We start from the raw sequence: 13,370 nt of genomic DNA, 5'->3' as shown, positions 1-13,370 counted from the left end.
AGCCCCAGCTCTTCGTGATTAATCTCTAAATGGAGAAAAACGAATGGTCTCTGTACAAAGTTTCCGTCTACTTTTGGCTGACTGAGCGCAGAACCATCAATTAGAGTAATTGCGGAGCCCGAAATTTTTACATCTTAAAGATTTTATGCAGTTATTCCGCAAAGACAATGGGCGCATTTACTTGGTATTTATTTGTGCGGTGTCAGGATCATTTATCCCTTTTTATTTGTAATAAATATGCTAGTTTAAGGCGCACAATAGACGGCCCGGGTAATGATTATCAGGGCTGCAACAAAAAGCACCAGTGACAATAACATAATCAATAGAGTATTCAGTGTTGGGATGATCGCAGCTCGTGTCGCTCAGCGGGATTTAACGCACTATTGAAGAGCAGTCAAGATTACAGCGTTGTATTTTATCACACAGTTACTTGTAACTATAGCCAGCAGCTAATGACATATAACGAGCGGTTACAGACGATGCGTTTTATGCAAGCGGTTAACAAATGTTTATGCTGCGTCTATGAGCAACTGAAAGTCCTGTAATCAGTCTGGGTGCGCGGATAAATCAGAGCTGCTGTTCTGCAAGATAAATATTCGGGGTATATTTTGGATTTCAGACCCAGATAATCCCCTTTTTCCACCAAAACTCTGGATCTGAACCAGTTTTCCAGACATGATTGCAACATGGGTCAGACCCGGGTCAGGCACAAACATGCACCTTGGATTCATGTTAATCCCAGGTTAGCCCTTTTACACGGAACAGACACAGACACTCCCCTAAGGCGGGCCTCTGCATATGCAGCCAATCAGCAGTTTTTAAGCATAACCACAGATGCACCAAGTTGTGAGCTGTGTGGACCCAGCCATATAACAGAAAGCACACACTACCCACATGGCACTGGTCATGCCTGTATTACATTGGCCATAATCACACAGCACTGGTGCTACCCACATGGCACTGACCTCACCCACAAAACACAGTCCACACTCACAATAGACTGGTCGCACACACTCAGTACTGGCCACACCTACATGACATTGAGCATGCTCATGCAGCACTAGCCACACCCACATGACACTGATCCCGCCCACACAGTACTAGACATACCACATGACTTTGGTCAAGCAGACACACTACTGACCATGCCCACTTGGTACTGTCTCCACCCACACACCACTGGTCACACCCTGGGGTTAAGGTGTGTGTGTGAAGGGTAACTGGATGGTAAAGAGTTCCACCACCTGTAATAGTACGGGTAACTATGTATAAGGGGTTCTGTAACTTGTAGTGTAACTTATAGCGTAGCTTGAATAGGGGGCACTACTATGTATCATAACATGAATAAGGGAAATTTGAACTGGGGGTACTATTGAGTGACCACACCCCTTCCTCCTGCATAATGAGGGGAGTCGGTGGCAGGGGAAATTAGTTCCACCACCTTTCTAGGACCACTTTAAGCCGCGGCCATATCTCCTACAATTCTCTCAGTAGTCTCTTGATCATGTTCTGCCCATGTCCGTGGCCCTTTAATACGGCCCAGGAATAGATAGAGATCTGTCACCTCAAGCTGAAATGTGTACATTACAGAAATGTGTCAGCTGCTAAATAACCAGACGGACAAGTGTAAGACTCTAATGATCAGATTATTAATGAGCAACAACACAGGAAATTACAGCAGCGTCAGCCGGGTCCCATACTAATAAGCACAACCACTCAACTCTTCAGAGGACTGGGCTATGGGTGTTAGCTGGTGTCCATACTAGCAGGACCCCCCCCCCCCGCCCAATCCCTTGCTAAGCTGTTTCCTAATAAGTGCCCCCCTTTGCAAGAGGAGGTTGATCTACAGGTTTTTCTGTGTCCTCATACCAATAAGACTCCGCAGCTCCCCCTTCAGCAGTACAGACCCCTGAGATGAGACCACTGGACCCGCAGCACCTCTAGGCCCACTATTACTGCTGTTCGGTTCATTAGCTACCAGGCAACCACTACACGTGGCACCTACATACTGACACCACCACCGTCTCCAACAGTGCTAGATGCTTCACACGCTATAGCCACATCTACCATGATGCCTCCAACTGTCCTGACCCCTACACAGAACCGCCGGGCAGCAGAAAGAGCACTTGACGCTTTGTCCCACTGCACCATCAGCTGGAGACACTGGACTCTCTGCAGGCACATCACCAAGAGCACCGCTGCCGCATCCTTCAGCTCAATGTACTGCCAGGGTACCACCAGGGGGATTCTGACATACGACAGGGATCTCTCTGTAGTCACATACGTCCTTGCTCAGCAGCACCCTTTCTCCTCTGTGACCCCTCTGATAGCTGCTCCTCTGACTCATGGGTCACACACACTGCCAACAGGTGTTCTGTAGAAGACACGGAACTGGGGACAATAGAGGAAGTGCCCCCTTCAGGGCTGACGCCCGGCGGCAAATGATTCCATTGGCTCTGTCAGATCCATCTCAGCCTCCAGAGTGAGTGCAGAAATGTCGTAAACAGGGTATGGAGAGGATGAACACAGCCTTGGAGAGAGATAAAGTGGAGAGAGAGATAAAGTACCGGCCAACTCTCTCCACTCTCTCGTGCTGGTTGGTTGGTACCCTCTCCTCTCCCCTCACTGCTGGGTTCAAAAAATTACAGGAGCTGGTTGGTTGGTACCCTCTTCACTCTGTCGCTGGTTGGCTGGTACCCTCTCCACTGTCTCTCACTGGTTGGTACTCTTGCCACTCTCGCTGGTTGGTTTGTACTCTTGCCACTCTCCATCGCTGGTTGGTAACATTTATGCTTAACCAATGAGCAGTGCCCAGTGCAGCAGCGGGAAACAGTTGCCTTGATGCAGCATGACCCCGAGCCCCAGGAGGGAGCAGTGGCCAGTGCTGCAGCAGGAAATGGTTGCCTTGATGCAGCATGACCCCGCGAGCCCCAGGAAGGAGCAGTGGCCAGTGCTGCAGCGGGAAATGGTTGCCTTGATGCAGCATGACCCCGCGAGCCCCAGGAAGGAGCAGTGGCCAGTGCTGCAGTGGGAAATGGTTGCCTTGATGCAGCATGACCCTGCGAGCCCCAGGAAGGAGCAGTGGCCAATGCTGCAGTGGGAAATGGTTGCCTTGATGCAGCATGACCCCCGAGCCCCAGGAAGGAGCAGTGGCCAGTGCTGCAGCGGGAAATGGTTGCCTTGATGCAGCATGACCCCGCGAGCCCCAGGAAGGAGCAGTGGCCAGTGCTGCAGCGGGAAATGGTTGCCTTGATGCAGCATGACCCCGCGAGCCCCAGGAAGGAGCAGTGGCCAGTGCTGCAGCGGGAAATGGTTGCCTTGATGCAGCATGACCCCGCGAGCCCCAGGAAGGAGCAGTGGCCAGTGCTGCAGCAGGAAATGGTTGCCTTGATGCAGCATGACCCCGCGAGCCCCAGGAAGGAGCAGTGGCCAGTGCTGCAGCGGGAAATGGTTGCCTTGATGCAGCATGACCCCGCGAGCCCCAGGAAGGAGCAGTGTACCATAAAACTCGCCATTCGTGTCCACGAGCATGTTCGCCTTACTGAGAATGAGCCCCTTAGCCAGCACCGTATGTAGTAACTGTACCGGATGGTAACATCTGCAGGCACTGGACACCTCTCTGGTGTGTACACATACTAGGTGCCAGAGAGCTGGATTCCTGTGACAGTTATTCCCGGTGATTACCGATATTACCATAAATATGCATCGCAATCAGACGACCGCGCCATTAGCCGCTGATTAATAGCTACATACATTATGGAAGTTCCCCAGATACTGGATCCTAACTTATGGCTTTCACTTCCACGCTCCGAGTATCAATCTGACTGATTGTATTTGTAATTGAAGAATTACAAGTTTTGTTAAAATAGTTAGTGAACGTCGGAGCAAAGGCCTCGGTTTAATCAATAAAGATAGCTGTATGGCATTGATTATAATCTTCAGCTATAAAAATCTAATTACTTACCTCAGGAATGATCAGTGGGGATGAAATGAAGAGGTCGGGACAGGTCAATAATTATTTTAAATAAACTTATGTCTCCATTTTTCAAACCCAGAACGTCCACCACACTTCTAAATGGTTGTATTTTACTAGTCGAAATGGACGTATTAATGTGTCATCAAAGGGTTTAATAGTAATTGGGTCAGCAATTTTAAGAAGTCTAGTCTCCAGGTTGTCGACATTACCATTTATATCCCAAATAAATCAATAGCAGGTTCACACTACTGTATCTCAATCAAAAGCGTCCACTGGCGTTAGCCAGACTCCATTCTCGTTATCTATTAATGCTATATCTCACGCTAATTATGGCGGTAAGGCACATGTTCTATAAACAAAAGATATAATAACTGTATAATGCAGAATTAAAGCGCTGGTGTTGTGCAGCGGGAGAAGAAAGACCAAGGAACGCACGCTTCTACAGATGACGGCAGCTATGCAACTTCTAACGCGCTTGGATTACGATTAATAATGGTGACATTTTGCGATCTCGGTTTCCGCTATCATTGGTTTTTTAGGTTTTCAATTTTTATGTTAATAACTCTGGGGAAGGCTTATCAAAACTTGGAGAGAGATAAAGTAGAGATTGCGAAAATAGCAACCAACCAGCTCCTAACTGCCATGAAATAGGCTGTGTTTGAAAAATGATAGTTAAAAGCTGACTGCTTTGTACTTTATATCACGTCCCTTTATCTGTCTGGAATAAGAAAAATAATCAATATATCAATTGAAATCCTATGGGCCAAATGTAACGGTGTGAGAATGAGAAAGTGGGAGATTTTGGGAGCGTTTGCCCATTTTTTAAAGAGGCAATCATTTACACTGCAGAATCAGGTTGATTTTGTCATGTAAAATGATTGCCGCTTTAAAAAAAATGGGAACATTTTCCCAGAACCTCCCACTTTCTCATTCTCACACCCTATTTTTTATATAAAGATAGATCCCTAATGAAGAATCTTTGAGACGAAACGCGTCAGTTTTCTACTTTATATACCCTGAATTAGCTGATGAGTACTCTTTTCATTGACAAACATGCCTCTAGCATTGGCTTTTATGAAAAAAGACGGTTTTTAATACATTTTTTGGGACGTCACAACATTGAATTATTCGACTATGAACTTCAAAAATGACCACAGTTATCTGATTTGTACATTCTCAATAAAGAGTCTGATAAGGCACCAATCCACTACTGTGTTCTATATAATTGTCGGTTCTTGCTAACAGGGAATCTGAGTGGGTTTACGGCTGCAGGGAAATGATACAGTAATATTCCTTTTAACTGAAAACAATCGATTGAGAGAGCACCCTGGGGTGAACAATTCCTATTTTATTAATAATAATAATAAATGAACATCATAAATCATATAAAAATAATATACTTTTCGTTAAACAATACACAATAATATTAAATCAATATTACTAATAACAATTTTATAATGGAGTGTCCAATTCTGAACGATGTACTCAACCTCCTCTCAGATATATATGTTTGGAGTTTGTATGTTCTCTTACCCCATAATTGCCCAAATGATGTAAGCTTTCTGGGGGGGAGGGGGGGGGGTTACACACACTATCCCTTTTTGTTTATGTTAATGCCGTAACTATTGCTTTTTGGTGGATACAACACAAGTGCAGTATGGATGTGGGACTACACTCAGAGTCACACCAATATTTATCACCTTAAGGATATAAAGTACCGAGATATATTGAACGGAACTGTTGACACTGTTGACATGTTAGCTTTCTGTGTGTTCCCCCTCCTCAGAAAGCTAACATCATTTGGGCAATTATGGGGTAAGAGAACATACAAACGCCAAACATATCGATCTGTGAGGAGGTTGAGTACATCGTTCAGAATTGGACACTCCAGTATAAAATTGTTATTAGTAATATTGGTTTAATGTTATTGTGCATTGCTTTATGAAAATTATATTATTTTTATATAATTTATTATGTTAATTTATTATCATTATTAAAATAGGAATTTTTCACCTCAGTGCTCTCTCAATCTATTGTTTGTTTTTAGCTTTGAATTCCAGTTACCTGGGAGCTGCAGGATTTTTAGAGGGTTAATTTCACTAAAATATACAAAATTTACATTAATGTTTTAATTGTTATTTTTGAAGTTGCGCCTGGTTTATTGGAAATATCCTTTTAGCTGAGCCTGACTACAGTACATCTGCCTATTAATGGAGATAAGATGCCCATTTTGAGCAAATAAGATGCACAGCCAACATGCACGGTACCTGGGCCCACACCAAGATTAATAGGACACATCCGTATAATATATGTATTTATGCCACAAAAAGACAACTCATCACTTGAAGACCAAAACCAGAAATTCCGGGGAAATAAATATGTTTAAATGAACTTTGCATTAGCTGCTCAATGATTATAATTAACTGTGATTCATGGCAGGCAATTAGAAGTATAGACGTAATAAATCTTGATTACTTATATCATTCATAGGCAAACACCGGACGTCGCGGTATCGGATCACCTGCGCAGCAATACTCGCGGCATCATTAGGAATGTTTCAGGTCATAATGACAGTGGAGAAGTTTTAAAACCAACACAATGTAATCTTTTATAATGCATGCTTAGTGTTACACACTGGGGGAAGGCTAATACTCCTCAAAAAATCGTATTCGTATGAGAAAATACGAATATTTTAGGCGTATTCATATTTTGGAATTTACTACAGTACAATTTGAATTCGTATTCATGGCACATTCCTATTCGTATCGTGATGTGTGTGACGGACAAATGTTACGCGTTTCTGTGTCCCAGAAGAAAGGAGCAAGTAATACAGTTTTGTGATGTGTGTGATGGACAAATGTTACGCGTTTCGGTGTCCCAGAATTAAGGAGGAATAAATACAGTTTTGTGATGTGTGTTACGGACAAATGTTGCACGTTTCAGCATCCCAGAAGAAAGGAGCAAGTAATACAGTTTTGTGATGTGTGTGACGGACAAATGTTATGCGTTACGGTGTCCCAGAAGTAAGGATGAAGAAATACAGTTTTGTGATGTGTGTGTGATGGACGAATGTTACGCGTTTCTGTATCCCAGAAGTAAGGAGGAAGAAATACAGTTTTGTGATGTGTGTGACGGACAGATGTTACGCGCTTCGATGTCCCAGAAGTAAGGATGAAGAAATACAGTTTTGTGATGTGTGTGTGATGGACGAATGTTACGCGTTTCTGTATCCCAGAAGTAAGGATGAAGAAATACAGTTTTGTGATGTGTGTGTAATGGACGAATGTTACGCGTTTCTGTGTCCCAGAAGTAAGGATGAAGAAATACAGTTTTGTGATGTGTGTGTGACAGACAAATGTTACGCGTTTCGGTGTCCCAGAAGTAAGGACGAAGAAATACAGTTTTGTGATATGTGTGTGTGACGGACAAATGTTACGCGTTTCTGTGTCCCAGAAGTAAGGAGGAAGAAATGCAGTTTTGTGATGTGTGTGTGACGGACAAATGTTACGCGTTTCAGTGTCCCAGAAGTAAGGAGGAAGAATTACAGTTTTGTGATGTGTGTGACGGACAAATGTTACGCATTTCTGCATCCCAGAAGTAAGGAGGAAGAAATGCAGTTTTGTGATGTGTGTGTGACGGACAAATGTTACGCGTTTCTGTGTCCCAGAAGTAAGGAGGATGAAATACAGTTTTGTGATGTGTGTGACGGACAAATGTTACGCGTTTCTGTGTCCCGGAAGTAAGGAGGAAGAAATACAGTTTTGTGATGTGTGTGATGAACAAATGGTGCACTTTTCGGTGTCCCAGAATTAAGAAGGAGGAAATACACTTTCTCTGTGTGACAATTACATTAGCAGTCCTTAGCATCTGATCCACTTCCCCCACTGAATAATAGGCACTACAACAATTAAAGCTGATTGGCATCTTACAGCAGAACAGGACAGTAAATGACAACACTTTACCTGTAAAGTCCACTGGCCAGGTGGATGCTGGGAATCTGATGTAGCCATGTCCGGGGAAGCGTGTTCCTTTCTCATAGTGCGTGTCGCTGTTTACGGTTAGCGATGGCTCTGTCCTTTCCAGCTGGTAGTCCGGTAAAGGACCATTAAGCTTCTCAGGTGCGGACCATGCTATCTTCATTACCGTGTCTTTGATTCCCTCCACTAGTGGCGCACGGATTTCTCCCGGTGCTGAAAGACAATCAGGATAATTATTAAATCCCATTTCCTGGCCACAATCAGGTCTCACAATGTAACTAGACTGAGTTGTGGATTTCCTCAGACAGTTATATCAGGTGTCAGATGACAGGAAAGGATCGGTATATTTACTACAGTGGGGGTTTTTAGAAGTGGAGAAGTTGTACACAGCAACCAATCAGATTCTACTTATTATATTATATTATATGGTTGCTATGGGAAACGTCTCAACTTGTAAAAAACAGCATTTTAGTAAATATACCCTTTAATATATGTGGGAAGTAAAATCCAGGAATGACGTTACATAGGATAATTTCCTCCACACATTGCGCAGATAACATTGGCGATCTGATCATCTGGGTGTGGCTCCTCACGATGTCTGCCGGCCGATTCCTTTGCACCAATCAGGCGGCAGCTCTACATCAGGGGGTAGCTACAGCGCTGGATATTTTACTACAATCCTCTAACAAAATATCTGGGACTGGATAGGAGGTAACAATGTGCTGCACGTTCCTTAGCCGTGACTGGGAGGGGGTTATTCAGGTACATGGAGATGTTGGGGGGGGGGGGGGGGGGGGTATTTACTAAGCTGAGAGTTCTATTTCACATGGGATGTTGCTATGGGCAATCAGAATCTACTTCTTATTTACTTAGCAGCTTCTAGAAGATAATAGAAAGTATCTGATTGGTTGCCCATATGAAACAGAACTCCCATCTTAGTAAATTTCCCCCGTTGTATCTTACCTGTGACGCTAAGCAGCACAAGAAGCAGAAACAGCCACTGCCGCGGCTGACTCTCAATCAGCCCTACTTATTGTCATTGCCTTTGGATATGTCATATTGCAGCTCTGCACTGACTTTGCAGTGTTTTACAAAGAGCTGTTCTGTATCAGATCTAAGGGTATTGCAGTTTAATCACATAATAACTGAAAGTAACCAGAATGTGGGGAAACTCCTTAGTTATTGTTCCAGTATCACTGACTGTTGGTTCTGTGAGCTGTATTTAGTGGGATTGTAATATACCCCAAAGCTTAGCTCAGAATTGTGGGGGATTTAGTTCGCCCTGGAACTTACACAAAGCCACTGAACATAAGTACATCTAAAGCAGACTACAATAACCTCTAAACTATAATACCAACCCACATACTGTATTCTCATGCTGCAATGGCATATACTGTGGATTACTCTGCATGAGCTTCAGATGAATATTTGTCTGTGTGACAGCAGGACCCCAAAGGGGAGAGAGTCTATTCAAACCCATGTGACCATTATAAGAGATCGAAGGCAGTTTGAACATATATTTTTCCAATGAAAGGGAAGTTTTATCATTTTGTGGGTTTCAGGTAGAACTAACTGGTCCACCTCTGTCATCCTACATGGTCAGAAGCCAACCAGTGAGGGGAAGTGCGTGTGACATCACCAGAGGCCGGCTTTAATTATTATTATTTACAGTGTCTTATATAGGGCAGTACATTCCGTTACAGTGTCTTATATAGCGCAGCAGATTCCGTTACAGTGTCTTATATAGCGCAGCAGATTCCGTTACAGTGTCTTATATAGCGCAGCAGATTCCGTTACAGTGTCTTATATAGCGCAGCAGATTCCGTTACAGTGTCTTATATAGCGCAGCAGATTCCGTTACAGTGTCTTATATAGTGCAGCAGATTCCGTTACAGAGTCTTATATAGCGCAGCAGATTCCGTTACAGTGTCTTATATAGTGCAGCAGATTCCGTTACAGTGTCTTATATAGCACAGCAGATTCTGTTACAGTGTCTTATATAGCGCAGCAGATTCCGTTACAGTGTCTTATATAGCGCAGCAGATTCCGTTACAGCGTCTTATATAGCGCAGCAGAGTCCGTTACAGCGTCTTATATAGCGCAGCAGATTCCGTTACAGTGTCTTATATAACGCAGCAGATTCCGTTACAGCGTCTTATATAGCGCAGCAGATTCCGTTACAGTGTGTTATATAGCACAGCAGATTCTGTTACAGTGTCTTATATAGTGCAGCAGATTCCGTTACAGAGTCTTATATAGTGCAGCAGATTCTGTTACAGTGTCTTATATAGCGCAGCAGATTCCGTTACAGTGTCTTATATAGCGCAGCAGATTCCGTTACAGTGTCTTATATAGCACAGCAGATTCCGTTACAGTGTCTTATATAACGCAGCAGATTCCGTTACAGCGTCTTATATAGCGCAGCAGATTCCGTTACAGTGTGTTATATAGTGCAGCAGATTCCGTTACAGTGTCTTATATAGCAGCAGATTCCGTTACAGTATCTTATATAGCGCAGCAGATTCCGTTACAGTGTCTTATATAGCACAGCAGATTCTGTTACAGTGTCTTATATAGTGCAGCAGATTCCGTTACAGTGTCTTATATAGCACAGCAGATTCCGTTACAGTGTCTTATATAACGCAGCAGATTCCGTTACAGCGTCTTATATAGCGCAGCAGATTCCGTTACAGTGTGTTATATAGTGCAGCAGATTCCGTTACAGTGTCTTATATAGCAGCAGATTCCGTTACAGTATCTTATATAGCGCAGCAGATTCCGTTACAGTGTCTTATATAGCGCAGCAGAGTCCGTTACAGTGTCTTATATAGTGCAGCAGATTCCGTTACAGTGTCTTATATAGCGCAGCAGATTCCGTTACAGTGTCTTATATAGCGCAGCAGATTCCGTTACAGTGTCTTATATAGCGCAGCAGATTCCGTTACAGTGTCTTATATAGCGCAGCAGATTCCGTTACAGTGTCTTATATAGTGCAGCAGATTCCGTTACAGTGTCTTATATAGCGCAGCAGATTCCGTTACAGTGTCTTATATAGCGCAGCAGATTCCGTTACAGCGTCTTATATACAGTAGCGCAGCAGATTTCGTTACAGTGTCTTATATAGTGCAGCAGATTCCGTTACAGTGTCTTATATAGCACAGCGGATTCCGTTACAGTGTCTTATATAGCGCAGCAGATTCCGTTACAGTGTCTTATATAGCGCAGCATATTCCGTTACAGTGTCTTATATAGCACAGCGGACGTTACAGTGTCTTATATAGCACAGCGGATTCCGTTACAGTGTCTTATATAGCGCAGCAGATTCCGTTACAGTGTCTTATATAGCACAGCAGATTCCGTTACAGCGTCTTATATAGCGCAGCAGATTCCGTTACATCGTCTTATATATCGCAGCAGATTCCGTTACAGTGTATTATATAGCACAGCAGATTCCATTACAGTGTCTTATATAGCGCAGCAGATTCCGTTACAGTGTCTTATATAGCGCAGCAGATTCCGTTACAGTGTCTTATATAGCGCAGCAGATTCCGTTACAGTGTCTTATATAGCGCAGCAGATTCCGTTACAGTGTCTTATATAGCGCAGCAGATTCCGTTACAGTGTCTTATATAGCACAGCAGATTCCGTTACAGCGTCTTATATAGCACAGCAGATTCCGTTACAGCGTCTTATATAGTGCAGCATATTCCATTACAGCATCTTATATAGCGCAGCAGATTCCGTTACAGCGTCTTATATAGCACAGCAGATTCCGTTACAGTGTCTTATATAGCGCAGCAGATTCCGTTACAGTGTCTTATATAACGCAGCAGATTTCGTTACAGTGTCTTATATAGCGCAGCAGATTCCGTTACAGTGTCTTATATAGCGCAGCAGACTCCGTTACAGTGTCTTATATAGCGCAGCAGATTCTGTTACAGTGTCTTATATAGCACAGCAGATTCCGTTACAGCGTCTTATATAGTGCAGCATATTCCATTACAGCGTCTTATATAGCGCAGCAGATTCCGTTACAGCGTCTTATATAGCACAGCAGATTCCGTTACAGTGTCTTATATAGCGCAGCAGATTCCGTTACAGTGTCTTATATAGTGCAGCAGATTCCGTTACAGCGTCTTATATAGCGCAGCAGATTCCGTTACAGCGTCTTATATAGCACAGCAGATTCCGTTAGTGTCTTATATAGCGCAGCATATTCCGTTACAGTGTCTTATATAGCAGCAGATTCCGTTACAGTGTCTTATATAGCGCAGCAGATTCAGTTACAGTGTCTTCTATAGCGCAGCAGATTCCGTTACAGCGTCTTATATAGCGCAGCAGATTCCGTTACAGCGTCTTATATAGCGCAGCAGATTCCGTTACAGCGTCTTATATAGCGCAGCAGATTCCGTTACAGCGTCTTATATAGCGCAGCAGATTCCGTTACAGTGTTTTATATAGCACAGCAGTTTCCGTTACAGTGTCTTATATAGTGCAGCAGATTCCGTTACAGCGTCTTATATAGCGCAGCAGATTCCGTTACAGTGTCTTATATAGCGCAGCAGATTCCGTTACAGTGTTTTATATAGCGCAGCAGATTCCGTTACAGTGTCTTATATAGTGCAGCAGATTCCGTTACAGCGTCTTATATAGCGCAGCAGATTCCGTTACAGCGTCTTATATAGCGCAGCAGATTCCGTTACAGTGTCTTATATAGTGCAGCAGATTCCGTTGCAGTGTGTTATATAGCTCAGTATATTCTGTTGCGCTTTACAATCGGAAACAACAGTGATTAAACAAACTGGGTAGAAACAAACAGACATGGAGGTAGGAGGGCCCTGCTTGCAAGTTTACAATCTATAGGGATAATAGGAGGGATACATAAGGATAGAATTCCATAGCATGGCTGTCCCATCAGATTACAGGACAGTCCTGATGGGATGCAATTAGAGATGAATGCTTCTGGAGGTTGTGTGGGGGTCCCGAATATAATAAGCTGCCTGAAGAGATGAGTTTTCAGGGAACGCTTGATATTGTAGAGGCTAGAGGAGAGTCTTAGTGTGTGTGGAAGGGCATTCCATAAGGTGGGTGCTGCAGAAGATACAACCTACATGTTACATCTCAGGCGAGGTCACCTATTTTATATTGCGTTGCTGTACATACTGTACTGACTGTTATTGTTGTAATGTGTATTCTTTTCATAAAGAAAATGTTTATTAGTCACTTGGGCTCCGGGCCCTTGGTTTCTGCAAGAAGCTACTGGTCCCTTCTGCTACCTTATATCTATAGAGTTATTGTGGAACTAACAGAGGAATAACAGTGAGCTGTGGCCAGGTACCACAGGAAGTGGGTGTATTCATTTCCGGATTAACAATGGGCCTGATGGAGCTGTAGCTCCGGGCCCACTCTCCAAATTC

At 43.6% G+C, this 13,370-nt stretch overlaps 1 protein-coding gene across 8 annotated transcripts in view; it reads right to left on the bottom strand.

Moving 5' to 3' along the window:
* USH2A (usherin) overlaps positions 1–13,370 on the bottom strand; it is a 739,769-nt gene that overhangs the window by 483,176 nt on the left and 243,223 nt on the right. For all 8 annotated transcript variants that reach the window (XM_083175163.1, XM_083175160.1, XM_083175162.1 and 5 more), the window contains exon 20: positions 7,939–8,166. In XM_083175163.1, coding sequence (XP_083031289.1) covers positions 7,939–8,166 — 228 coding nt within the window. The remainder of the gene's footprint in view (positions 1–7,938; positions 8,167–13,370) is intronic.

The sequence above is a fragment of the Crinia signifera genome, chromosome 3 (genome assembly GCF_055691185.1).
Source record: "Crinia signifera chromosome 3, ASM5569118v1, whole genome shotgun sequence".
NCBI lineage: Eukaryota > Metazoa > Chordata > Amphibia > Anura > Myobatrachidae > Crinia > Crinia signifera.
The sequence above is the reverse complement of the archived record's forward strand: the minus strand, read 5'-3'. Positions and strand labels throughout refer to the sequence as shown.